The sequence below is a fragment of the Odocoileus virginianus genome, chromosome 11, assembly GCF_023699985.2.
Source record: "Odocoileus virginianus isolate 20LAN1187 ecotype Illinois chromosome 11, Ovbor_1.2, whole genome shotgun sequence".
Taxonomy (NCBI): Eukaryota; Metazoa; Chordata; class Mammalia; order Artiodactyla; family Cervidae; genus Odocoileus; species Odocoileus virginianus.
In genome coordinates this window covers 52,558,192-52,583,233 of record NC_069684.1, presented here as the reverse complement: position 1 = coordinate 52,583,233, position 25,042 = coordinate 52,558,192, and the positions used below count along the sequence as shown (strand labels likewise).

General features: G+C 38.8%; 2 protein-coding genes across 7 annotated transcripts in view; one reads left to right on the top strand and one right to left on the bottom strand.

Annotated features, from left to right (window-relative positions):
• Positions 1-5,120, top strand: part of MIA3 (MIA SH3 domain ER export factor 3) — a 55,038-nt gene extending 49,918 nt beyond the window's left edge. For 2 of the 5 annotated variants that reach the window (XM_070474477.1, XM_020885889.2), the window contains 8 exons: positions 52-119; positions 240-340; positions 509-646; positions 1,389-1,457; positions 1,583-1,662; positions 1,801-1,872; positions 3,400-3,550; positions 4,553-5,120. In XM_070474477.1, coding sequence (XP_070330578.1) covers positions 52-119; positions 240-340; positions 509-646; positions 1,389-1,457; positions 1,583-1,662; positions 1,801-1,872; positions 3,400-3,550; positions 4,553-4,869 — 996 coding nt within the window. In that variant the 3' untranslated portion in view covers positions 4,870-5,120. The remainder of the gene's footprint in view (positions 1-51; positions 120-239; positions 341-508; positions 647-1,388; positions 1,458-1,582; positions 1,663-1,800; positions 1,873-3,399; positions 3,551-4,552) is intronic. The other 3 variants (XM_070474479.1, XM_020885891.2, XM_070474478.1) reach the window with 2 other exon arrangements.
• A 2,145-nt stretch (positions 5,121-7,265) lies between these two features.
• The window catches only part of AIDA (axin interactor, dorsalization associated), a 49,957-nt gene continuing 32,180 nt past the window's right edge, over positions 7,266-25,042 (bottom strand). The window contains exons 7-11 of one of the 2 annotated variants that reach the window (XM_070474484.1): positions 13,319-13,441; positions 11,163-11,285; positions 10,627-10,691; positions 9,219-9,336; positions 9,016-9,105 (exon numbers count right to left, since the gene is read on the bottom strand). In XM_070474484.1, the coding sequence (XP_070330585.1) occupies positions 9,226-9,336; positions 10,627-10,691; positions 11,163-11,285; positions 13,319-13,441 (422 nt within the window). In that variant the 3' untranslated portion in view covers positions 9,016-9,105; positions 9,219-9,225. Of the gene's footprint in view, positions 9,106-9,218; positions 9,337-10,626; positions 10,692-11,162; positions 11,286-13,318; positions 13,442-25,042 lie in introns of both variants that reach the window. The other variant, XM_020885909.2, reaches the window with a different exon arrangement.

The following is a 25,042-nucleotide window of genomic DNA, read 5'->3' as shown; positions in this document are numbered from 1 at the left end:
TATTTTGTGTGGTCTATCACAGCTTATTTTGGATTTTTTTCCTCCCAATAGCTCAAAGCACGTGCTGCAGAAAGAGCTATAGCTGAAGAGAAAAGAGAAGCTGCCAACTTGAGACATAAGTATGTGGCTTTAAAGCTTACATTTCCAGTGTGTTTTAAGAGTTTTTAAAGGCTGTGCCATGATATCCAGTAAGGAATTTTCTATTTCATATTTAAGTCTATTCTTTCTTTATATTCAAGATTATTGGAACTAACCCAAAAGATGGTAATGATGCAAGAAGAACCTGTGATTGTAAAACCAATGCCAGGAAGGCCCAACACACAAAACCCTCCACGGAGAGGTAGGGAGTACTTTTAAATGGCAGCAGTCTATATTTTGGTGAAAAATGTGTTTAAGTTACTTTTATTTCTATAATATGTGTGTAATATTTATGATGCCCTAGAAATAATTCCAAGAACTTACTAAAGAAAAAAAGGTTAAAGTGCCAACTCTTCCCCGTTGTCTGCAGGTCCCCTGAGCCAGAATGGCTCTTTTGGCCCATCTCCTGTGAGCGGTGGAGAATGCTCCCCACCGCTGACAGCAGACCCACCGGCAAGACCTCTGTCTGCTACACTTAATCGAAGAGAGATGCCTCGAAGTGAATTTGGTGAGCATTGCCATGTTACCTTGTGGTAAACTGTTTCAAGAGTTCTTTCCTTCTTTGAGAATCCTGTTGCTAATGTAAGCAACAGTTGAGAATTTGGGTCTGTCCAATATGGAGAGGGATTAATTTGTCTTGGTGAGTAAATAGTCTACTTTAGATCTGCTTTAGAACAAAAAGCATTTATTTACTATTATGATACTATTGTATTTATTATATGTGAACATAGATGTAAACATATTTATAAACAGTATATATATAGGTATCATTGATTATTGTTTCTTTTCAGATTTTTGTTGTGAAGTATAAACCTTTTATCTTTAAATTTCTGTTGAGATCCTCTCTTGAATATTATAAAAGTAGCCTTAAAACTTTATAGTTAATGCAGTGTACATCTACTTCTCATTACTTTAATATGAAATGCTATTTAAGTCTAGTTCTAATCACAAATGTGTTTATACTTGTTAAGATATAGAAGTCAGATTACATATAGACTGAAAAGTCTGAACAATTGCTGGTAGCTTGAAGTACCTGACTGGTGCTGGCGCTATTAATGTGCAGGTCTTTCAATCCAACATAGTTCTTGTTTTAATTCTATAGGTTTGTGCATAAACTGTAAGTGATTTCTCCTCACATGTATTGGGAGACCTGTTTTAAATTTTGCTTTACGTAGAATTGAACCCTGACGTGTCCACAGTTGGTTTATTCTGAAAAATTCATGCAAGGGCTCTGTTACCTCTCTCTCAAGGATCAGTGGATGGGCCTCTCCCTCGATCTCGATGGGCCTCTGAGGCATCTGGGAAACCCTCTGCCTCTGGTAAGGGACCTGAGTGTGTTTTCAGAGTCTCAGATTGTGAAGGAAGTGGGCAGAGGCCTTTGTAGTCCTTCAAAGCGCATATACAAGTCAGAGCAAGCCTAAGTCTGCTCTCTGGCTTCCCACAGATCCAGAATCCGGCGCTGCTCCTACGGTGAACAGCAGCTCCAGAAGCTCTTCGCCCTCTAAGGTGATGGATGAGGGCAAGGTAAAATCTGCAGTCATTTTGAATTGTTATTAGGTATTTCCAGACACATTTAACTTTTTCTACAACATCCTCTCTTTGCCTCATCCATCTCCCTTTTATGTGTTCTATCTGTACCATCTCATTTATTTTTTGAAAAAGCAAACTGTTCCCCAAGAGCCTGAAGGCCCTTCAGTTCCCAGCATTCCTTCTTTGGCTGAGCATCCAGTATCAGTAAGTACTTAGAGGTTGAGAGCAACACTGCATTTTCTACTTCGTGTATTTCTAGAAAAGTTCCAAGGAGCATGACACTAATCTGCTTTGCTTAAAATTGCATGGCGATTCTGACCTTATGACCTCGAAGTGTTTCTGGGTTGCTGAAGTCTAGTTGGTTGGTTTTTACTCCTTTTTCCTGTTTTGGTTAAGTGATTGATCTCTTTAGAACATCTATTGTAAATAACCTTAAAAAAATGTGAAAAATTAATCACTCCAACACTATATGGTGTGTGCTTCAATGATGAGAGCTCTAAGGCAAATCAGTTCATCATATATTGCATAAATTCATCATTATTATGTATTTATTTGGAAGTATGCTATTGGAATTATGCTATTTAAGAATATCTCCAGTTGTATACTAGGCAAGCCCTGTGCTGTATTGTGAGTAATCTGAAATTACAGATTGGTAACAGAGGTTGATTGCTGTAAGTGAAATACTGAATAGTGGAAATCTTTAATTACCCATTATGCCATTTCCCAGCAACAGCCTTAAATTATGTTCACATAAGGGTCTTCTCTTGCAACTTGCATAGCTGTGACAGCTGGTGAGTCCTGTGATTATAACTCAGAGTGCTTTACTGTGTTGAAATCAAGATACATATTTTCATTGTTGAGAATTTCCAACCCAGTTTGCCGTAGGGAAGTACAGGTTAGTGCTTTATAGTACAAAGGATGGCGTTACTGGGGAACGAGGGTGGCTGTTAGAGCTGTGCGTGTGGAACTTGGGTGTACAAAGCACCGTCTCGGTGTGGAAATTCTTCGACTTCCAGGGCAGGACTCTAGGAGGACACATCGCTTGAGAGCTCTTTTTATCCCAGGGCAACCTGGAGAAGACCCAAGACCCCTTGGGAGTGGCAGACTTCAAAGAGAGGGGAGGCAGGGGAGGAATGCAGGCTTGGAGTCACACCTCCTGTAGTGAATTCTAACTTAGCCTCTTCTGTGCTCTGTGACCTTCAGCAAATTATCTAATACTCTCTGTGCCTCTTTCCCCTCATGTTTAAAACAAGAGGAGATCTTATAGCATATGAAAGGAGATTGAAGGTACTCTGTATAGTAGCTTTTATTATATGTGTGTGAAAATGGATTTTTTCATTCCTTATTCTCTCCATTCTTCATATGGAAAAAGGAGCTCTTGTGGTGAAGGGAGGGAGGGGCTGCCCTAGACACAGGTTATAGTGTGTGTGGTATGATGGTTTTCTCAGTTGGGAATCGCCTCTGTTAATATCCTTGGACAGTCCTCTTGCTTCCTCTCTGTTTGCACATACAAGCAGTATGATTACGGTGAAGGTGTTCCTTCCTCTAACATTCTCTTAACCCGCCTGAGCTCTCAGGGGGATGGATAGGAGGGGTGGACTTCTGTTGCGCTAGTTGGCTCTTTGAACAAGTGCCTGACATCTGCTTCAGTGGGTTTTAGCTCTTACGGTGTTGGTGCTTTTATCTGTTATATCCAGGTATTTCAGAACTTTCATTACTTCTGCTTTGCAGGTTAGTATGGCTGCAAAAGGGCCCCCTCCCTTCCCAGGGGCACCCCTCATGAGCTCCCCCGTGGGAGGCCCGCTCCTGCCGCCCATCCGATACGGACCACCTCCTCAGCTCTGTGGGCCTTTCGGACCTCGGCCACTTCCTCCACCCTTTGGTATGATGACTGAATGGTAGTGATGGACTTGTAAAGTGTACTCATCTTTTCATTCTAATCCTTGGTAAAATGTTAACAGTTGCTGTCACAGGGCTGTGCAGTGAAAGGGTAAAGCTGGCTGACACATTTGAACTTTTCCACCAGTTTCTTAGGACACAAGGGGTGCTGGATCATCTCCCTGTACTGAGATGGACAGGAGGAATCTCTTGTAGACAGGGAAAAGGGACTGTTCATAGAACGTCAGAAATACTACTTCTGCCTATGTTGCTTGGACATCTCTGGCTTCATACTAGGCTCTGTAGTGGATAGAATTAACTGTCCTAACTCCACGAGCTTAAGGGATCCTATAGGACACACAAACGTACATTATACAACATAAAACTTGTAATCACCATAATAGAAGCATAAGCAATGGGTCACAGAGTATAAAAGGAAAGATGAAGCCATCACTACCCACCTTGGGAATAAATAGGAAGGAAGTGTTGAGAAGGTAGAATGCAACAGCTAATAGGTGGAAAGCTGCTGAATTCAATTAGGTGGAGCTGGCAGGCCTTTCCTGGCAGGGCAGACACCTTGATTTTGATGGCATGTGTAGGTCCATGCTGAACACCTGTGTGCATTTTTAATTGACACAGTAACTGGGGTTTCCCTTATCAAAATTTACTTACAGTGAAACCCTTATTTCATAATATATCATCTTGGTATGATGCATAGTATTTCTGAGTACAAATCAAGCTCTTACGAGATATAGACAGCAGAATTGTATAATTGAAAAAAAAACACAAGCTAGGTAGAGCCACGTTGAAATCCAGCCTCTATTGTTTTGTGACTGGCTGGCCACAGGCATGTAACTTAAACTTGCTGAACCTTTTTGCCTCATCTGTAAAGTCAGGAGCCACCACCTGACTTCCAGGGGTATGAGAAATTGATTAACATACTGGGAACTGTCTAAATTTAGGTGTGTTTATACGTAGTTACATGACTTAATTTTAATTTTTTCAGGTCCTGGTTTGCGTCCACCGCTAGGCTTAAGAGAATATGCACCAGGTGTTCCACCACCGGGAAAACGGGACCCGCCTCTTGATCCTCGAGAATTTTTACCACCAGGACATGCACCTTTTAGACCTTTAGGCTCTCTTGGCCCAAGAGAGTACTTTATTCCTGGTCCCCGATTACCACCCCCAACCCATGGGCCCCAGGATTATCCACCTTCCTCTGCTGCAAGAGACTTACCACCCTCCGGCTCCAGAGATGAGCCCCCGCCTGCCCCTCAGGGCACTAGCCAGGACTGCTCACCGGCTTTAAAACAGAGCCCATAACTGACCTTGGACATTCAGTCTGAGAGAAAGTGGACTGTGCACTATTCGTTACAGTTACGGTTTTCATTGGCTTCAAAATCCAAAATCTGATTTTAAAAGGTTTGTTTTTAAGCTGCCCTGGCAGTGTGCATTTTTGAGCCAAACAATTAAAAAAATATCATTTCCCCCCTAAAATACAAAACCACCTTGTAAGCTGGAGCCTCCTTCCAACTTTGAAATGTGCAATAAAAAAATACCTGTGTTTTAGTTCATGTAGCATATGTTATTGCTAAATGATTTAGAATGTTGTGAAAAGTATGAACATTTCCTGTGGAAATGCTATAAGAACATGTATTTCCATTTATTATCCTATTTTTAGTGTACACCAATTGAATATAGAGCAATGGTATTTATAAGCTTGATTTTTAAAAAATATCTGGTCGCAAAGGCTGTTACGCTAAAAATGTTTACTTAAAGATCACTAAAATTTTATCTCCCCTCTTGCTTAAGTTCTTTGTAGTAATAGTTCATAAAAATTTGGTTATTAATATTTCCCAAGTGTCTGTTGACTCATTGGATTGTTTTCTCCTGAGATTTATACCATTTTGGAAACACGTAAACTCAAGCTCCCAAAACTGAAGATGGTGACCCACTGCTCAGGCATTCAACCTCAGAGTCACCGGGAAGCATCACAACTGATGCCTTCCTTCTACTTCAGAGAAGTCAGCGGGCCTATTTGGACAGCACTCATGTGCTTTCTCGTGACTCTGATTGGTTTTGACTTAAGACTGGTTTTCTGAGTATGAGTTTACATGTAATAAGAGTTGTTTAACCTGATGTTCTGTTGCTTTTACTGTTACTATGTTAAGGGTGCGTAACAGAAAAATGAAAATGTGTTGCGACCATAAAGTAAGAAAATTTCTTTTAAAAGATGTAGAGTCTATTATTTCTCCTATCCCTTGCCACTGGCTTTCAAGGGATATGGCAAAAAAAGACCAAAGCATATATAATACTATGAGAAAGAATGATTTAGGATCATAAGACTTGTAACATGCTGTAGGTCAGCAACCATGGGCTGAACTCAGTTATTTTCATTGACTGATACTACTACAAAATTAATATTTGAATCCTGACACTTACATTTAAAAGTAAATAAATCTGAGAATCTAGGGATGCACCATAATTACTACACTCATTACTATACAATGTCTTTTGAACAATATTTCTAAGTCCTAACTTATCAGACACTTTAAACTCTAGTAACTAAGTACATTTTAAGAATAAGATTTCTTTAAATCAAAATTACAAAAGGTTTACATTCTTGTTCACAGCTAGATCATACTCTTCCATTCTCTCGAGTTCTATAATGTGATGAACCTAATGATATCTAGACCATGACTTGCCACCATTAAGAGTAATCCAGTAAGAATACCTTAAAAGTAAATTCTTCACTGTGAAACAAAAACTTTTTCTTAATACTGAAGTAAAAGGCCTTTAAAGAAAGACAAGTCTTCCAAAATTCATGAGTATATAAGAAGTTTTTCAGGAAAAGGAAATTCCATCTCTATGTCCTATTTAATATCAAAAAGAAATTTTAAGAGGAAAACTCCATAGTTATTTTTAACCATGTAAAATAGATTAAGTCCAAACATAGCTTTTGAGTATATCGATCTCTTCAGGACACAAAATAATGGTGAATAATAATTTCAGAATTTAATATTTAAATATAGATTATACCAGTTAGGAAGATAATAAAGTAGCAAAGGTACATTAAATCTATTTTAAAAATCAAATCTGGAGGCTTTTTTTTTTGCCTTTACCTCTAAAGCCTTTTTTGGTGTTAATTTTATATTTCATTTTATTGAAAAATCAGTAAATTGTAGAGAAATTCTAAGTGTAGCCTGAGTGGCCCTGAACCTGCCAACACTGCTGCCTCCCAGAACCCTCTGTTTGCACCACTTCTTCAGCACGGCCTAGACAAGCTGCCAATTGAGAGAGGGTGCGGGGGGCATCATTCCTCAGCTCCATCAGACTTGGCCAATCTCGAAAATGACATCTATTTCAGAAGTCGCCTCCAGCTAACTGTTTTCTTGGCTTAGTTGCTAAAATCATCTTTTATGGAGCAGCAATATTTCAGCCTGAAAGTATAGTTGTGGTTACTGTTCAATAACTTATTTTTTTCATTGAAAAGAATTTGTGGGATGTATTCTGTCTACTGTGTCAATTCATTTTGTTATTCAGATCTGAATTACAAAGCTAAGCTAATCACTCTGTTCCATTTAAGGTTTTTGTTAATACTGATGAGAGGCATTTGTAGTTCATCTAAACCATACTTTTGTGAATGACAGCAGATGTGACATAAATGATCACCTTGATATTCCTGTCTTACGGTCTATGAGAAAAGAGAACAATATATATCAGTTTTGCTACACTTTAATGGTAGATTTTTTTAAGGGATTATTTTTAGGTCTTGTCAGCAACATCAAACCAAAGGTACTGAGTACTCCACAGGGTACAGAGTGCTGCCAAGCACCTTAGAAAATGTGCATGACGTGGAGAAAAGGTGGTTCTTGCCCCCTGAGGAGCTCACACTCTGGGTGGGGGTGGGGGTGGGCTGACAACGCACAGTCTATATAAGAGCTGCATGAACAACAAAGTAATAATTAAGGCAAACTCTTCATCCCCTCAAGATAATTGTGGGTGAAATGATTTTGAATTTAATCTAATGAAGATGAGAGGCAAGACAATTTTGTTGAGAATTCTTAAATCTATGATAGTAAAGAGAACTGACTCGACAGACAACTGAAAGTGGAGACTAGGTCTTCTGAAGTGTAACAGCTGGAACTGAATTATGGTTACTTATTTTAAAAAGCAAACATACTGAATGGTATGACTAGGCTTGTTTACACTAGTTAAAAAATAGGCCAAGTACTGGCACTGCATTTTGCTCATTCTAGTGTTGGTCATTTAAAATAGTGAATTTTAAATATGTGGGCTCCACATCTAACCCACAGAACGCCCACCCCAAATCTTCATGTTCTGTGTATCAAATATCCACCGTGTATGTACTATGAAAGTTTTATTTAGGCCCCATTATTAAGTCAAAAGAATGTAAATAGTCAAATTATAATAAGCTAATGACCTGCATATTTCCATATGGATGAATGTCAATATATCTAAATAGGAAATAAATGGCAATCCTATCTACCTATATAAAAAAAAAAATAGAATATCTCCAGATTTGCATACTCATCACTATAGAAGAGGTATGCAGGTTTTAAGGTTTCACAATCAGTTGTCAGAAAAACAGCAGTTATTCCTGCAGTATCTCATTAGCATCTGACTCAAATTATTTTTAGATTACATGATTTAGAAGACACTATAAACCCACCAAGAATTTGTAATTATTCTGAGATGGTTTCATTAACCCTAGAATCACTATCAGAAAGAGTAACAATGTGATGTAGGAAAAAAGCTAATCAATGTGACTAAAAATATGCTCACTTTCAGAAGAACAATCTGGTCATCTGGAAAAATCCCAGCTACAACCTGCAAACACTCCCATGTGGGAGACTGGCCAAGGCACACGATTTCTAGGCAGGAAAACCATGAGATCGGGGTGAACTGAGGCTGTCTCTTAAGAAGCAGCCTATAAACTTCCAGACTGACCTTGGGCAGCAAAATTGGTCCCATTTCCTCTAAAGCAGTCTCATGCTCTTCTCCCCACATCAACCCAAAGTTTGACATTAACTCGGAAAGCTAAAGAGCATATTGGAGCAGAAGTGGACAGGTGTGTAAACTCTAGCACATTCTTATTGCTGTATTACATTTGAAGACGAGCACATCCCACCCACAACAGTGTTGTTCCAGGAAGTAGGGCGGGAGTAGTGGTAAATTAGAAAAGAGACTATTAATTGCACAATTAATAGGAAAGTGAAAACATTTCAAGATCTACAATAAGCCTGTATCCAAAGAGTCTGTTATGTCAGTGGTGCTGGACTTTGAATTCTGTGCTACAGCTTGAAATGGACTCGCTCTGGCCTGCCGGCCTGGGTCCAGGTTGCTTCCTGCCTGTTGATGGGTGCGTATGCTACGCAGAGCAATGATGGGTTCTACGGAGTGGTGAGAGTCACAGAAGTTCCAGGATACTCATGTCAGGGTCATTCCTTGTGCAAAGTTTGATGCAGATGAAGATAAAGTGGTTTCTTGGTCAATAACTGCAATTTCTTTCTTTTAAAGTCAGTGGGTTTCTTGTATCTGTAACCACAACAGAAAAACTGTTGATAAGAGATCGATTCCAAGGTATCACATACTAAGACGAGATACTAGCCACCATTCATTAGTACTCATTCTGTATGTGCATCACTTACAATTCTATTACAATTGGCCCAGGTTTAATTTCGTCCATCTCCATGAAAGCAAAACACTTGGTGCTGGTAAACCTTTTTTTAGGCTTGTAGTGTTTGAATTCAAAAAAAATAGCTGCACCTAAGGAATTGAAGCAAAACACATTAGCCACAGACAGCCCATTCTAGTGTTTCAATAAATTTTCTCTGATCACCAGAGGCCAATGAACAAGCAACAACTGTCATAAACAGTCACAGCAAAGTAACCTTTGTCAAACTGATGTCTCTCTGATGATACAGCTGACTGTGTGTGTCACCCCCAAACTCTTCTGTACCTAAAGAAGGGGCATGTGTCTACACTATCCAACTCTACAAAGTAGAGCAAAACTTTAAGCAAAACTCAAGAATGTAAATAAGTTTATCCACAGATAGAATTATAAGATATTAAGAAAACACTAAATACTACAAAAAAGAACACAGAAGATACTTGTTAAGTATGAACATTACGCATAGAAACTCATTAAGCAGAAAAGACATATAAAAGAGTTCATCAAAAAAATCCAAACTTGGTTTCTCCCCCCAAAATAAAAACTCAAAAATTAAAAAACTCAGTTATCTGGGGTGTTTTTAAGTTTGAACAACATAAATCATGTGCTGGTTCAGTTTTTAAGTGTTAACTACTTCCTAATACATTTTTCAGTGTCCAAAGTCCTGTTTTGTTTTTCCTGGAATAACAAGTCCTTCTGTAAAGATAGCACTTTCCAAGATGAAGGCATAGAAAGCAGACCTATTCCCACCCACCCCCACTAAAAAAGACACACACACAATGAGCAACTGGTGATGAAACAATTTTCTCTCCCCAAAGTCCTACAGATAAGCTCTCTCCACCTCCCTACAGAAAAACGCTAAAAACAGAATAATAAGTTGCCTCATCCACACAGCCAAAAACAATTAATTTCTAACGAAGGCAAGGAAAGCGACAGAAGGATGACAGGCTCTCAATTCTTAACCAACTCTTTACTAACACGGCCTTAACCAGAGGGGTGCTGGGTCTTGCTTTGCTTTTATAGACAGTCAACAGACATCTAACACTTTCACGGATGACAAAACTACCAACTGACTAGAAGTTTCACAGTGTTCAGAAATGTGTATGCAGTCCTGGGGCCTGGGTCCAAATGAAGCACTCTGCATGTCAAGGAAGGAAAGAAAAACCTATCACTTAGGAGGCAAAGGGATGGGGAGATGGGCTTGCTTATTTATTTATTTGCTGGACCACATGGCTTATGGGATCTTAGCTCCCTGACAAGGGATTGAAATCCAGGCCCCGGCAGTGAAAGTGCCAAGTCCTAACCCCTGGATCACCAGGGAACTCCCAAGGCGGCCATATTTAGCACCTACTGCCAACACACAAGGGTTACAGCTGTTAGGTTACCAGTGACCTTCTGTCCCCAGGCGCATGACTCTGCCATGTCCACAAAATAGTAGCTTCTCTTCTCCCTTCCACAGCAACAATAGAGGCATTTTATTATTAAAAAAACCTCACAGGTTTTTAAGATAGCAGATCACATTTCTTCAGCTACGGACCTATCTCCTTGTCCCTGTGATTGTGTCTGAGGTCTGAATAAATGCAAAAGTAAAGTCACATTTGAAAACATTAAAGTCCAAATATGATACCATCATTTAAAAAATTCATTATTCATCTGCATCATCTCTAGATAATATATTTCCTGCATTTCTGGTATGCACTATACTTTCTGGTATGCTCTATACTTCATGGCATTTATAAATAAGAGCAAGATGTAAAATGAGAATAGTCTATAGGAAGAATAACTGAAATGCCAATCAACATGAAGTATGCTCACTAGCATTAGTTTCAGTTAAAATGACAGCACTGTACACAATTGATTCAAAGTCAGAAAAAAGGAAGAGTCAAATTCTGAACATAGTTCTACTTTTAGCATCACAAACCTTTGGTTAACTTTTCAACATGCTTCTGGAGCTCAATGTCCACATTAAAATGAACATACGTATCTTCTTTTCTTGAAGCCACAGGAGTATCTTGCACAGGAGTTAAATCTATGCCATTCAGATCTGGAGAAGAAATAAAGTTTCTGCTCAGAGCCCTCAAACACAGACTTAAAAACTGCAAAGGAACCACAATGGGCTGTGTTTCCTGAAGAGGCGAGAGCTGAGAGGAGATTCTCAGGCTGATAGAAACCCGTGTCTGGGGTGAGCAGGTGCCTGAAGGGAGCTGGTTCCCCAGGTCATGTGGAGGGCACAGAGCAGAGAGGGTGGGAGACCCCGTGGGTGGAGAAGGAAGCCTCCTTACAGATCATGGAATTGGATCCTTCTGGCTAAGAGGTGTCTTCTGGGGGAGCAGGCCAGTGTGTTTTTGTGATTTATATTTGGGGATGTAATACACCACAATGGTGCACCTACCCCTACTTCTCAACCTTGCCTGGGTGAAGGCATGGAAATCGAACATTAGCAGCATTACCCTGCTGTATTCATGTCAGAGGACCAAACAGTGGACACGACAGCTGCCAACGAAACCTTGCCAGGAATGAACACTTCTTATGTCTATTACTTAAATTCTGAAGCTATGTGCTACAACATAAGCTGATTTACAATAACCAGATGGCATACGATATAGGGTATATGGGTGTAATTTCTGGAGCCAGGAATCATCCAGTTTAATCAAATCCAACACAGATTCATTTAATGATCACTCAACTGTTTATGTATTATTCAACAGACCCATCTTAGGGACCTTCAAACAAGAGAGTATGTTTGACTACTTCAGTTCCTGAAGATATTTACATAAAACATGTTTCAGTCCAACCATATGCAAAGGTAATATAATATCTACATTTCATTACCTTCTTTACCATATGCAAAGGTAATATAATATCTACATTTCATTACCTTTTTTTTTTTTTTGTATTTTACAAGTGTTCATTCCTGAGATGCAGTTTTATGAATGGCCTATCAAATAACCTAGTGTATAAATACTTTGCAGTAGACCAGTAGATCTGAGAGCCCACAGAACCAGAGGCTAAAGCATCATAGCATCAGTGCTGAGGATCATGGTGTTTTCCTGTCAAAATTCTTCTTTGTTGCCAAAATCCTTTTTTCTTTTACTTGGTACTAATGAACCCGTGGGTCTGAATGTTTCTATGATTGGTAAGTGTTCCCTCTAGTTAATTTTAGTCCACATCTATTTGATTTGTCTTAAACTGCATGTTTATTAAGTGTAGATTGGATTAACTGTGCAGTTATTTCTGAATAATAGTATGACAGTTTCATTCCCAGTCACCCAATAATTATATTTAAAAGACTGTTGAGTGCCTTATAAGTAAAGTGCTGTATAAAAAGCTTAGCAATGACAAAAGAATTCAACCACTGCAGTTTCCCTTTTAAACCAACGATCAAAAAAGTTGTTTTCAAGGAATAAACAGTTTGCCACTTTGAATAGTAGAAGAAAACAAATCCTAAGAGTAATCATGCTTAATGATGACAGTGACATAGTTAAGAATTAAAAAATACATCAGTTGTCTAATGTCCCGCAGGATATACTCAGGGTGTGGAGTTTCTGCACGCATCTTACTTCCCTATCTCCACTCACGATTCATTGAGGCCGATTCTCATCCACCTCTGCAGGGCTCTGTGGACAAACCTCTGGTGGGCAGGAGTGAGAGGGCCTGAAGTGGAGGCAGAGGAAAACAGGGAACACTGGGCCTTGCAAGGACCACCACACATCCTCGAAAAGTGGGGGACCTCTCTCTAACCTGTTTCCTGAAGGACGTATCTACTATAAAAGACAGTGGTGTCTGTGTGGTCAGCACCCCTGATGGGATTTGGAAGAACAAAAAGACATACACAGAGAAAAAACCCAAAGCAACTGTGAGTATGAGTTATGGATAAGAAAATATTTTCCATAAATGTCTGAGAAATGTTTGGAGAAGGAATGATGACCACATCCTCCCAGGATTTTGCCTCAGTATAAAATGAACTAAAATGAACTGTCACAGACAAAACCCCCTCACAAACCCCCAAAAAGTCCCAAATGAGAAGCAACATTTTAAAATTCACCAGAGAGAAGACAGGTATATGCAGTTACTGACCTTTAACACTAACTGTGATATAGGGATCAATGCACTGCCCGGCATCTTTCAGGCCAATTTTCTCAATCCTGATAGTGAGTAACGTCATTCCTGGTTCTGATGGCAACCTTGGTAATAAAGTACCTGGCAACAGAGAAATAGCAATAAAAATGAGTTCCACCAATAATTCCAGGGTAAATATTTTAACAACATAGAGAAGATATTGCTTTGCTCTTAATTGGCTTAGTAACTAGGCAGGCATTATTCTGGTTACCAAAACTTCCAAACACTTGATGTTATTCTTTTCAGACAAATTCTTAATTATACATAAAATATATCTATACTTCCATACTCCATATTTAACACGAAAGCATAAATTACTAACTCAAGTTTGTTAAAAATTCCACTCCAGGAAGTTGAATTACAGATTACCATGTAATTAATAATGTATGTAATATATTCATACAATACTTACACTTCACATTTATTGCTATATATATAATATACCCCATATTTCAATGTGAAGTGGTAAAACACAAGACAGAAAAAGCGTTTTAAACATGTTACATTTTCCTAAAGCTTGAAAAATACCAGAATCAATCAACAAATCATTTACTATTAATGGAGGAAATAACTTATAACTTAATATACATTTAATTGAATAACTTGACAGTCTTATTTCCCACTGCTTTCTTCATCCTATTCTTTATTATCTATTTGGTCAGAAATCAGTCCTGCTGAGAATGTTACATAAAACCACAAGAGCAACTGTATGTTTGAAATCTTTTCCATAAATTGATTAAAGTTTTTAAAACTGAAAAACCACCCCGAATCACATAAGAGCATTCCCCACCGAGAAAATAATATGAAGAAAGAAATCACCTGAACAGTTTGTTCATTTATTTCAAATAACTGACGAACAACAAATGCAAACAAAAGTTGATTTTAATATGTATACAGTACCACAAATTATACAACCTAACATTTATAAAGGACATTAGCTGACATTCTTCACATTTCTATCCAACAATGTGTTATGCTGCTTTTATTTTTTTAAAGATCAAAAAATATAAGTATATTTTTTAAGTATATTTTAGGTATATTTTTCCAATGATTAATGAGGTTGAACACTTTTTTGTTTGTATGTTTTGGCTGCGCTGGGTCTCCCTGCTGCGTGTGGGCTTTCTTAGCCGTGGCGAGCAGGGCCTACTCTCCAGTTGCAGGGGGGCTTCAGCAGCTGCGGTGCATGGGCTTAGGTGCTCCACGGCAAGAGAGATCTTCCCAGACCAGGGATCAGACACGTGTCCTCTGCACTGCCAGGCAGATTCTTAACCAGTGGACCACCTGGGAAGTCCTATCCTACTTTTAATGATTAAGTATTTGAAGTACATGAATCAATCAATTTACCACATTCAAAATACATTTAGTGACGGCAAACATGCTTGAGGGAACTTTAGAGGGCAACGAAAATGTTCTCAAATTGGAGCAAACTGATAGATGCACAATGCTACAGATTGATCAAGTCACTGAACTGTACACTTACAATAAGGGAATTTTATGACATGAAAATTACTATAGAAATCCCAGAGTCTTAACTGGTGATACTTGGTTAAAGAAAAATTTGACTAATGAAAAGGTAGAAAGATAAAAAGCAAAAAACCAAAACGGGACATTCACACCAGTATTTAATACCATTTCAGAAGTAACATTAACTTTCTCACATGGGATATTTTGCCATATTTCAACATACTTTGAATATTTGCAAGTTTTCTTACACTAAAGATAAAAGGTCTTTATTGCACATACTTAACCATTCTTTAAAATTTTTTAAATTGTGAATCTAACACATATTCAGAAAAGCAAATAAAATGAGTGCACAGCTTAATGAAAAGTTGGAAAGCAAGCATCCATGTAACCACCACTGAGGTCAAAAAATAAAACATGACCTCAGGAGCTCCCTTCTCCCCCCATCAAATGTTCTTTTGAATTCCTCCTCACCACCCTGGCCTTTAAAAATCACTACTAAAAAGCATTCCTGTATAATTATGTTTTGCCTGCTTTGGAACTTTAGATTTATCAAACTTTTGTCAGTAGCTGTAATTTGTTCATTTTTATAACTGTATAGTATATAAGTTATATAAACATACCACGGTTTTTGTATCCATTCTTCTGATGATATGCATTTGAGATGCTTCAAGTTTTGGAAACTGTTAACAATGCTGCTGCTATAAACATTCTTGGACACATGTTCTGCTCCACATAAGCACACATTTCCCAAGAGAGGAATTACTGAGTCACATGGTGTAGTACCTCCATGTCTGCTATGTAATTACAAACTATTTTCCAAAATGGGTATGCCAATTTCTACTCCTAGTACAATTCCATTGTTCCACATCCTCACTAATGCTTGGAGTTGTCAGATTCTTTTTAGCCAATTCAGGTGTGGAGAAACACCAATTTAGTTTTTTTTTTTACATTTTTTAACTGCAGTACAATTGCTTTACAATGTTGTGTGGTTTCTGCCAAACAACAACATGAATCAGCCATAATTATATATTTATCCCCTCCCCTCTGAGCCTCCCATCCCCCCACCCCTGGGTCATCACAGAGCAGCAGACTTGGCTCCCTGTGTAATACAGCAGATTCCTACCAGCTAGCTATCTATTTTACACATGACAGTATACAGATATATGTGTCAATGTTACTGTCTCAATTTGTTCCCAAACTAGTTTTAAGTATATTTTTCCAATGATTAATGAGGTTGAACACCTTTTCATTTAAAAATAAGCATTTGGATTTCCCTTTTTCTGAAGTGTCTGTTCAATTATTTTCCCCACTTTACTATTGAAATATTTACCTTTCTCTTACTGATTTGTAGTTCTCTAATATTCTGATATAAGCATTTTGTTGGATATTTTAATTTACATAATTTTTCAGTGGTTTTCCTTTTTAAGAAAAAAAAATCTTTATATTGAATGGTAATATATTCAGGAAAGATAGATTTTACCATCATCCTAGGAGCGTGACCTGTGTCCCCAACACACACCCAGATCACTCTTTCTCCCAAAGAGACAACAGCTATTCTCGACTTTTAACACCAATATTAGTCCTGCATGTTTAGAATGCCTTTTCTGTTTATTCTAAATGTTATTGTGCTCAAATCTCTCAGCCTCTAAATTCATTTATAGTCAGTGCTTTCTGTGTCCTATTCAAGAAATCTTTCCCCTCTCCAAGGTCATGAAGGTATTCTTATAAGATGTTTTGCCATTCACATTTAATTATATAATCCAGGTAGAATTAATTTTTTACTATGGCATGTGGTAGGAGCCCAATCTCATTCAATTTTACATCGACACTCAATTGTCCCAGCACTACTTATTTAATAGACTATCATCTTACCCATGGATCTGCATTGACAATAAATCAAATGTGGGTCTGTTTCCAGGCTCCCCATTCTTTCACTGGACTGTTTCTTATCTTTGCGTCACTACCACAAGTGTCTTGATTACTATAATTTTACAAAAGTCTCAACATTTAGTAAATCAAATTCTCCCGCCTTGACATTATTCTTTGAGTCTTAACTACTTTCAGCCTTTTGCATGTCCATGTAAATTATAACACAAGAGCTGTCAAATTCTTAAAAAAAAAAAAAGTGAACAACAAAAACACTGTTAGGACTGTGGTGAAGTTCAGCTCAATTTTAGAAACAGTCACATCTTTACAAATTGCTTCTTCCAACCCATGAAGTGGAATATATCTCTCCACTGATTTAAGACTTCTTAATTTCTCTCAATATATTTGTACTGTTTTCTTCATATGGGTTTTATACTTCTCTTGTTGGATCTATTAAATTATGTTGCTATTTTCTGATACTATTTTAAATGTCAAAATATTTCATTTTCTAATCTACAAACAATAAATGCTAGAGAGAGTGTGGAGGAAAGGGAAGCCTCTAGCACTGTTGGTGGGAATGTAAATTGATACAGCCTCTATAGAGAATAGTATGGAGATTCCTTAAAAAACTAGAAATAGAACTATTATATGACCCAACTATCCCACTACTGGGCATATATCCTAAGAAAATAATAACTGAAAGAGACACATGTACCCCAGTGTTCACTGCAGCACTATTTACAACAGCTAGGACATGGAAGCAACCTAGATGTCCACTGACAGATAAATGGATAAAGAAGCTGTGGTACATATACACAAAAGAGTATTACTCAGCCATAAAAAGAACACATCTGAGTCAGTCATAATGAGGTGGATGAACCTAGAGCCTATTATACAGAGTGAAGTAAGTCAGAAAGAAAAATAAATATTGTATATTAATGCATATATATGGAATCTAGAAAGATGGTATACGGATGAACCTATTTGCAGGGCAGCAATGGAGACAAAGACATAAGAGAACAGACTCATGGACACAGTGGGAGAAGGCGAGGCTGGGATGAACTGAGAAAGTAGCATGGAAACACACACATCACCATCTGTAAAACAGCCAGTGGGGGTCTGCCGTATGACGCAGAGCTCAACTCCTGCCCTCTGTGACCACCTAGAAGGGTGGGATGGGGAGGGAGACGGGAGGAGGTTCACGAGGGAGGAGACGTATGTACACCTATGACAGATTTATGCTGATGTATGGCAGAAACCAACACAATACTGTAAAGCAATTATCCTCCAATTAAAAATAAATTCAAAATAAATCTCATTTTCTAAGCAACTGTCGCTTGCTTATAGACATAAAATCCTTTTTTTGCTACATAATTTTCAAAAATCAAGCTATGACTGACATACATTAGTTTCAGGTACACAATGTAATGATTTGATATTTGTATATTGCAAAATGATCACATTAAGTGTACAGAATCTGTTCTTATGTACAGATTTTACATCCAGGAGCTCTGTTATTTCTCCAATAAGCTCTGTTATTATTTCTATCGCTCTCTATGCAAAAGGTGCTTTTGTATGTTCTACATACATATTCATAAAACCTACAAATAATTTTTAATCTATATTTCTGTTTTTGGTCCTAGTGCACGGGCTAAGACTTCTAGAATGTTGATGGAAAGAGGATATAGTAGACACATTTTGCTCTTGATCTAAAAAGGAATGCTAAAGTACGATTTTGGCTCAAAGCATTCCTTAGAAAACATCCAGCGAAGTGTTCTGTTTTCGCCCTGCCAGAATTTTTAAAAGTCAAGAAGAGACTTGAAGGAATTTTTAAACAACTTGTTTATTAATATTGTTATGTTTGGCTGTGCTGGGCCTTGACTGCTGTGCAGGCTGCTCTCCAGTTGTGGTGCGAGGGCTTCTCACTGGCGGCTTTCTAGTTCTGGAGCACGCGCTCGAGAGTGCGCAGGCTTCAGCATTGCGGTTCCCAGGCTCAGCTGTTGTGACGCGTGGGCATGTGGGATCCTCCTGGGCCATGGACTGAACCCATGTATCCTGTACTGGCAGGCAGATTCTTTACCACTGAGCCACCAGGGAAGTCCAAGAACAGATTTATTCAGAAAATTATGAGACATTCCTCCTTATTCTGCCAATGTGAATTGCATTGATATACTTTACTTATGTAACAATATATTCTGAAAAATCATCAGTTCATGGAGATTTTCCTAACTATTATCTATAGTATACTAGAGTGTTATTCAGCCAACCTACATATGGCAGTTGGTGCTAATATTTTATTATTACAGATTATACAGAAATAAACAACCTGGTATATATGCAAATGTTTTCTTCATTTAACTGGAGGTATATCTTGAGAATACGCTCCTGAAGTGAGATTGCTGGATCTTAGAATAAATGTGTATTTCTGTTGTTTTTGTTATATAATCCTGAACTCCCCTTCAAAGGGACTGTATTATTTTGTGCTCCCACCAGCAGTGGACGAGCATCTGTCAGCCTCAGTTAAAGTAGTTCTAGAGTATCTTTTTGTATGTTTAAGTATGTTAAGTATGTTTAAGAGCTATTTGTACATCTTTGTCTGTATGTGTGTGTACTGTCTGGTCATGTTTTTTGCTCAAACTTTTATTTTTTTTTTTTTTTTTTCAAACTTTTAATATACCTGTGGTCTTTGTTGATGCAACTCAAAATTTTTACTTCTATATTAAGGATGTTAGGCCCTTGTCTTTTTTATTTTGACTATGGCTTTTTCTTTTTTGACAGTCAAAGGTGGTTACCCATCTAATATTCAAAGGCAATGATAGATTTTCTTTTTATGAGACTATGTTTTTCCCAGTTCAGTTCAGTTGTGTCCGACACTTTGAGACCCCACAGACTGCAGCATGCCAGGCTTTCCTGTCCATCACCAACTCCCAGAGCTTACTCAAACTCATGTCCATTGAGTTGGTGATGCTATCCAACCATCTCATCCTATGTCGTCCCCTTATCTTCCTGCCTTCAATCTTTTCCAGCATCAGGGTCTTTTCCAATGAGTCAGTTCTTTGCATCAAGTAGCCAAAGTATTGCAACTTCAGCTTCAGTCCTTCCAAATGAATATTCAGGACTGATTTCCTTTAGGATTGATTGGTTTGATCTCCTTGCAGTTCAAGGGACTCTCAAGAGTCTTCTCCAAAACCACAGATCAAAAGCATCAATTCTTCCACATTCAACTTTATGATCCAACTCTCACATCCATACATGACTAATGGAAAAACCATAGCTTTGAAAATATGGACCTCTGTCAGCAAAGTCTCTGCTTTTTAATGTGCTGTCTAGGTTTGTCATAGATTTTCTTCCAAGGAGCAAGTGTCTTTTAATTTCATGGATTGCAGTCACCATGTTTTTCCTAACTGGACATTAAAACTAGTTTTACCTTTGGATGAATTAGTTTCATAATCTATAATCATGTAGCTCTTTTAGTTGAAGTCAGTCAATGGGATGACATTTCTTTCCTTGCTATCAGCAAACTATTTTGCCTCACACCACATTAAAATTTAACTATTAAATGTATTTCTAACAATGCAATACAAGTCAGTGATTTCAAGCTGAAAGATAATTAATTGATTTAGCTTAATTATTCTATAATTCAAGGTAGGGTGAAAACACTCCAACGCATGAAGATTCAGTTTTACCCTCTTTGTTGTTGTTGCTTAGTCACTAAGTCATGTCCAGCTCTTTTGCAAGTCCATTACCCTCTTTATACCTTAATAAAGACTATCTGCAAGTTGACTATAACTGAAGACTACAAATGATATAGAAAGGTAACTATTCAAGCTATTTAATGATGGTTTCCAAGGTGCTCTCTCCCTGTATCACTAACTACTACACACTCTGAGTCTCAGTTTCAGCTAGATTACCTGTGCTGAAATTACCCTTAGCTAGATTACCCTTAGCCTTTTTTTTGCTCATCCGTAATTTTTAAGAAAAAATTCTTAAAGAGATGGGACACCCAGATCACCTTACCTGTCTCCTGAGAAACCTGTATGTAGGTCAAGAAGCAACATTTAGAACCAGACATGGAACAACTGTCTGGTTCAGAATTGGGAAAGGAGTGTGACAAGGCTGCTCTATACAGTCACCCTGCTTATTTAACTTACATGCAGAGTACATCATGCAAAATGTTAGCCTAGATGAAACACAAGGTGGAATGAAGACTGCCAGGAGAAATATCAACAACCTCAAATATGCAGATGACACCACCCTTATGGCAGAAAGCAAAGAGGAACTGATGAGTCTCTTGATGAAAGTGAAAGAGAAAAAAAAGAAAACAAACAAACAAACAAAAACAAGAAAGTGAAAGAGGAGCGTGAAAAGGTTGGCTTAAAACTCAACATTCAAAAAATGAAGATCAGGACAACCAGTCCCATCACTTCATAGCAAAAAGATGGGGAAACAATGAAAACATTAACAGACTTTATTTTCTTGGGATCCAAAATCACTGTGGATGGTGACTGTAGCCATGAAATTAAAAGACACTTGCTCCTTGGAAGAAAAGCTATGACAAACCTAGAGTGTCTTAAAAAGCAGAGATGTCACTTGGCTGAGAAAGGTTTGTATAGTCAAAGCTATGGTTTTCCCAGTAGTCATGTAGATATGAGAGTTGGACCATAAAAAAGGCTGAGTGCTGAAGAACTGATGCTTTTTAATTACAGTGCTGGAGAAGACTATTGAGAGTCCCTTGGACTGCAAGGAGATCAAACCAGTCAATCCTAAAGGAAATCAACCCTGAGTATTCACTGGAAGGACTGATGCTGAAGCTCTAATATTTTGTCCACCTGATGTGAAGAGCCAACTCACTGGAAAAGACCCTGATGCCAGGAAAGACTGAAGGCAAGAGGAGAAGAGGGCAGTAGAGGATGAGATGGTTAGCTAGCATCATCAACTTAATGGACATGAATTTCCTCAGGAGAAACTGGAGGACAGAGGAGCCTGGTGTGTGGCAGTTCACTGGGTCGCAAAGAGTCAGACATGACTGAGCAACTCAACAACAACATATCTAATCATAATTATGTACTGTCGGCTTTGTCTTGTTGACTGCATATTAAGCATCTTGAAAGACAAGTCTGGATAATGGTTCGTTACTGAATTGTGTGGCATTAGTAATATACAGATCTTTTATGAATAAATTTTGAATTTCACAGCTGTAAAGGTTATATTATGTTCTACTAGACAAATGGCTAAACAATATATATGTGTGTATATATATATATATAGATGCACTGTCTTACATGACATCTGCATGAAAGAAGATAAAATAATAGGATAACACCACACCAGCTATAGCTCCTGGGTTACATGAGAAAGGTAGCAATGTTTGTATACAAAAAGTAAAACCATATGATAATTAAACATCAAATTAAATTAGACACTACATTAAAAAATTTCTAAATGTACAATTGAAATATTAAACTATATAAAGTAATATGAGAACAAGTAATTACACACATAAAACAAAGACTATAATCAAGATAAGAAATGACCACACATGATCTGGTATAAACTAGGCTTTTCCAACTAGTACTAAAAATTTTGCTCTTAGTTCTAGAGCAAGGATCAAAAATAACAAATGTTCTTCTATGTGGAAGTGCTACATAAATAACAAATATTCAACACTTACAGAACACTTACTATGTGCCAGGCACTGTTCTAATTCTTTACATGTATCAACTAATTTAATCCACATAAGAACTCTATAACATAGGTGTTAATGTCAGTCCCATTTACTCAGAGGTGAAACTGAGATCCAGAAAAGTTAAGTAATCTGTTCTCTATCACACAGCAGTCTGGTCCTAAAGTCCATGGTTTTAATCACCTTGTCCCATTTGCCATTTTTGTAATTTAATTGTCCATAAAGCCGACAAAGGCTAAAAAAGAGGGGCTTTCCTGGTACTCAGCAGGTAAAGAATCCACCTGCAATGCAGGAGACCTCAGTTTGACTCCTGGGTCATGAAGATCCCCTGGAGAAGGGATAGGCTACCCACTCCAGTATTCTTGGGTGTCCCTGGTAGTTCAGATTGTAAAGAATTCACCTTCAGTGCAGAAGACCTGGGTTTGATCCCTGGGTGGGGAAGATCTCCTAGAGCAGGGCATGGCAATCCACTCCAGTATTCTTGCCTGGAGAATCCCCATGGACAGAGGAGCCTGAGGGCTACAGTCCATGGGGTCGCAAAGAGTCAGACATGAGCACCTAAGCACAGCACAGCCTAAAAAGGTACTGCGGGAGAGCCTCTACCTCCAGGTCATTAACGTAAGCTCTTTGCCATGAACATGTTTACAGGCTCTGAGGATTAGGATATGGACGTCTTTGGGGGGCCATTACTTCCACCTCACACTTTTTAACACAGAAAACTCTGTGTGCTGCAGCTAACTGTCTAGAGCAGGAGTTCTCAACCAGGGTTCTACAGAATGCTAGGGAAGTGCTGGGGCTGTGGCTTAGCAGCTCCATAAAAGACAGTGATCAAGGGTAAGCACTATCTAAACTTTGCACGCTGAATAACGTAGGTTCACAGTGATGGTCAGAGACTGGGCCGTCCCTACAGCAACTTTATTCCAGGTCTTTGAGCCTCATGTGGTGGTGGGCAGTAAGATCACGTTCCTTCAGCTGGATCCATTTTTAGCTTTTTATGCGAGAAAGGGGCAGCTTTTGGCAGCTGGTGAGCGCCACTCTGCAAGGAAGAAGGCAGCCTGATGATGTCAGTGTCTTCTGATTGGCACCCGACCTCCACCTGGAGCAAACGTGTCCTACTGCTTTCAAAGAAAAGTGGAGGGACTTATTTGATCCAGTGTGGCTTCTGAAGAGCTATGAGTTAGAAGAAAGAATCCAAGCCTAAGCCTACAGACAATTCTGGTAAGGTAACGAGAGTGAATCATAAGCTCCAGGGTCCATCTTGGTGACAAAAGCTGTTTATCAGTAGGCTGTATCTGGACTGGTATTCCAAGCTGTCCTATTCCACTGTGCATCAACTGTGGGAAATAAATATGAACGCAGCTATGCTGGTGGTTTAACAGCTCAGTCATGTCCGGCTCTTTGCGACCCTATGGACTGTAGCCCGCCAGGCTCCTCTGTCCATGGGATTCTCTAGGCAAGAATATTGGAGTGGGTTGCCATGCCCTCCTCCAGGGGATCTTTCTGACCCAGGGATCAAACCCACATCTCTTATGTCTCCTGCACTGGCAAGTGGATTCTTTACCACTAGCACCACCTCGGAAGCCCAAGATTCAGGGTAAGAAATTAAAAATGTTCTACTTTTTAAATTACTTCAATAATAAATAAGCTGATGTTGATGACATTTCACGTGATACTGAAGGTTTTGTGACAAACGTAACTTCTCTACTGAGTCTACAGGTTTAGTCAATCAATATTATGTAGCATTTGTGAGTTCTATAAAAGGTGGTGAAAGTCAAGAAAACTCCTGCTGCAAAGGCCCCAAACAAGTCAAGGTCAAATGGATTCAATGTCCAGTCTTCATCTCTGTCTCTGAAGAGCTTTTCTGAGGTGTCCATTAACAGCTGGCCCCCCTCCTGTAGGAGAACACCCTGACACATCACAACTCACGGCTTTCTTCAGACAGAGAGGCTGCTGTCCAAACTCTGGCAGATGAAATGTAAAGTAGTTGTGGAGGATATCACAAAAATAGCCAAGTTTACTAAACAAAGACAAATGCACTCCAGAATTAAACAAACAAACAAACAAAAAACAGGTGAAAGTGTCTGCTCTCACAGCCCTTGGCTGACATTAGAGCCTCAGTACGGGGTAGGGAGGCGGCAGTGTGCCAGGCACTGGACCCCGACTGCTGGTGCAGGGTCCAGCAATGGGCACCTTCTCCCACCTGCAGCTGGCACCAGCAGAAGTGGGGCAGCAGCTGCGCCCCTCATCCCACACCCACAGCTGCTCTGTTCCAAGGGAAAATGGTAACACTGCAGATCCTGGCATGAGGAGGCTCTCCTCACGTGGAGTGGTTCTCCGTGAGGGGCCAAGACACTCTGGACAAGAAAGATTATGGAGAAGCAGACTAGGAACAGACTGCCTGCCCAGGGACCAGGAGTCTGTGTGGTTAACTCCACAAAAGAAAACAAAGGTTAAAGGAAACTGAAGTCAGTGAAACTCCATAAGACCCTGTCCTCATACGATTTTTCCTTCTGGTCTAAAACAGAAAATGGCACGATGGTCTTTGTTCCAAAAAAGTAGTACATCATCACCTAGACAAGAATCCTAAAAGGGCGATGCCTTTTTAGAAAATTACTGAGGATTACATCTTTTGAAAAACATGGTGATTTCAATGTGTTTATTGAGTTCAT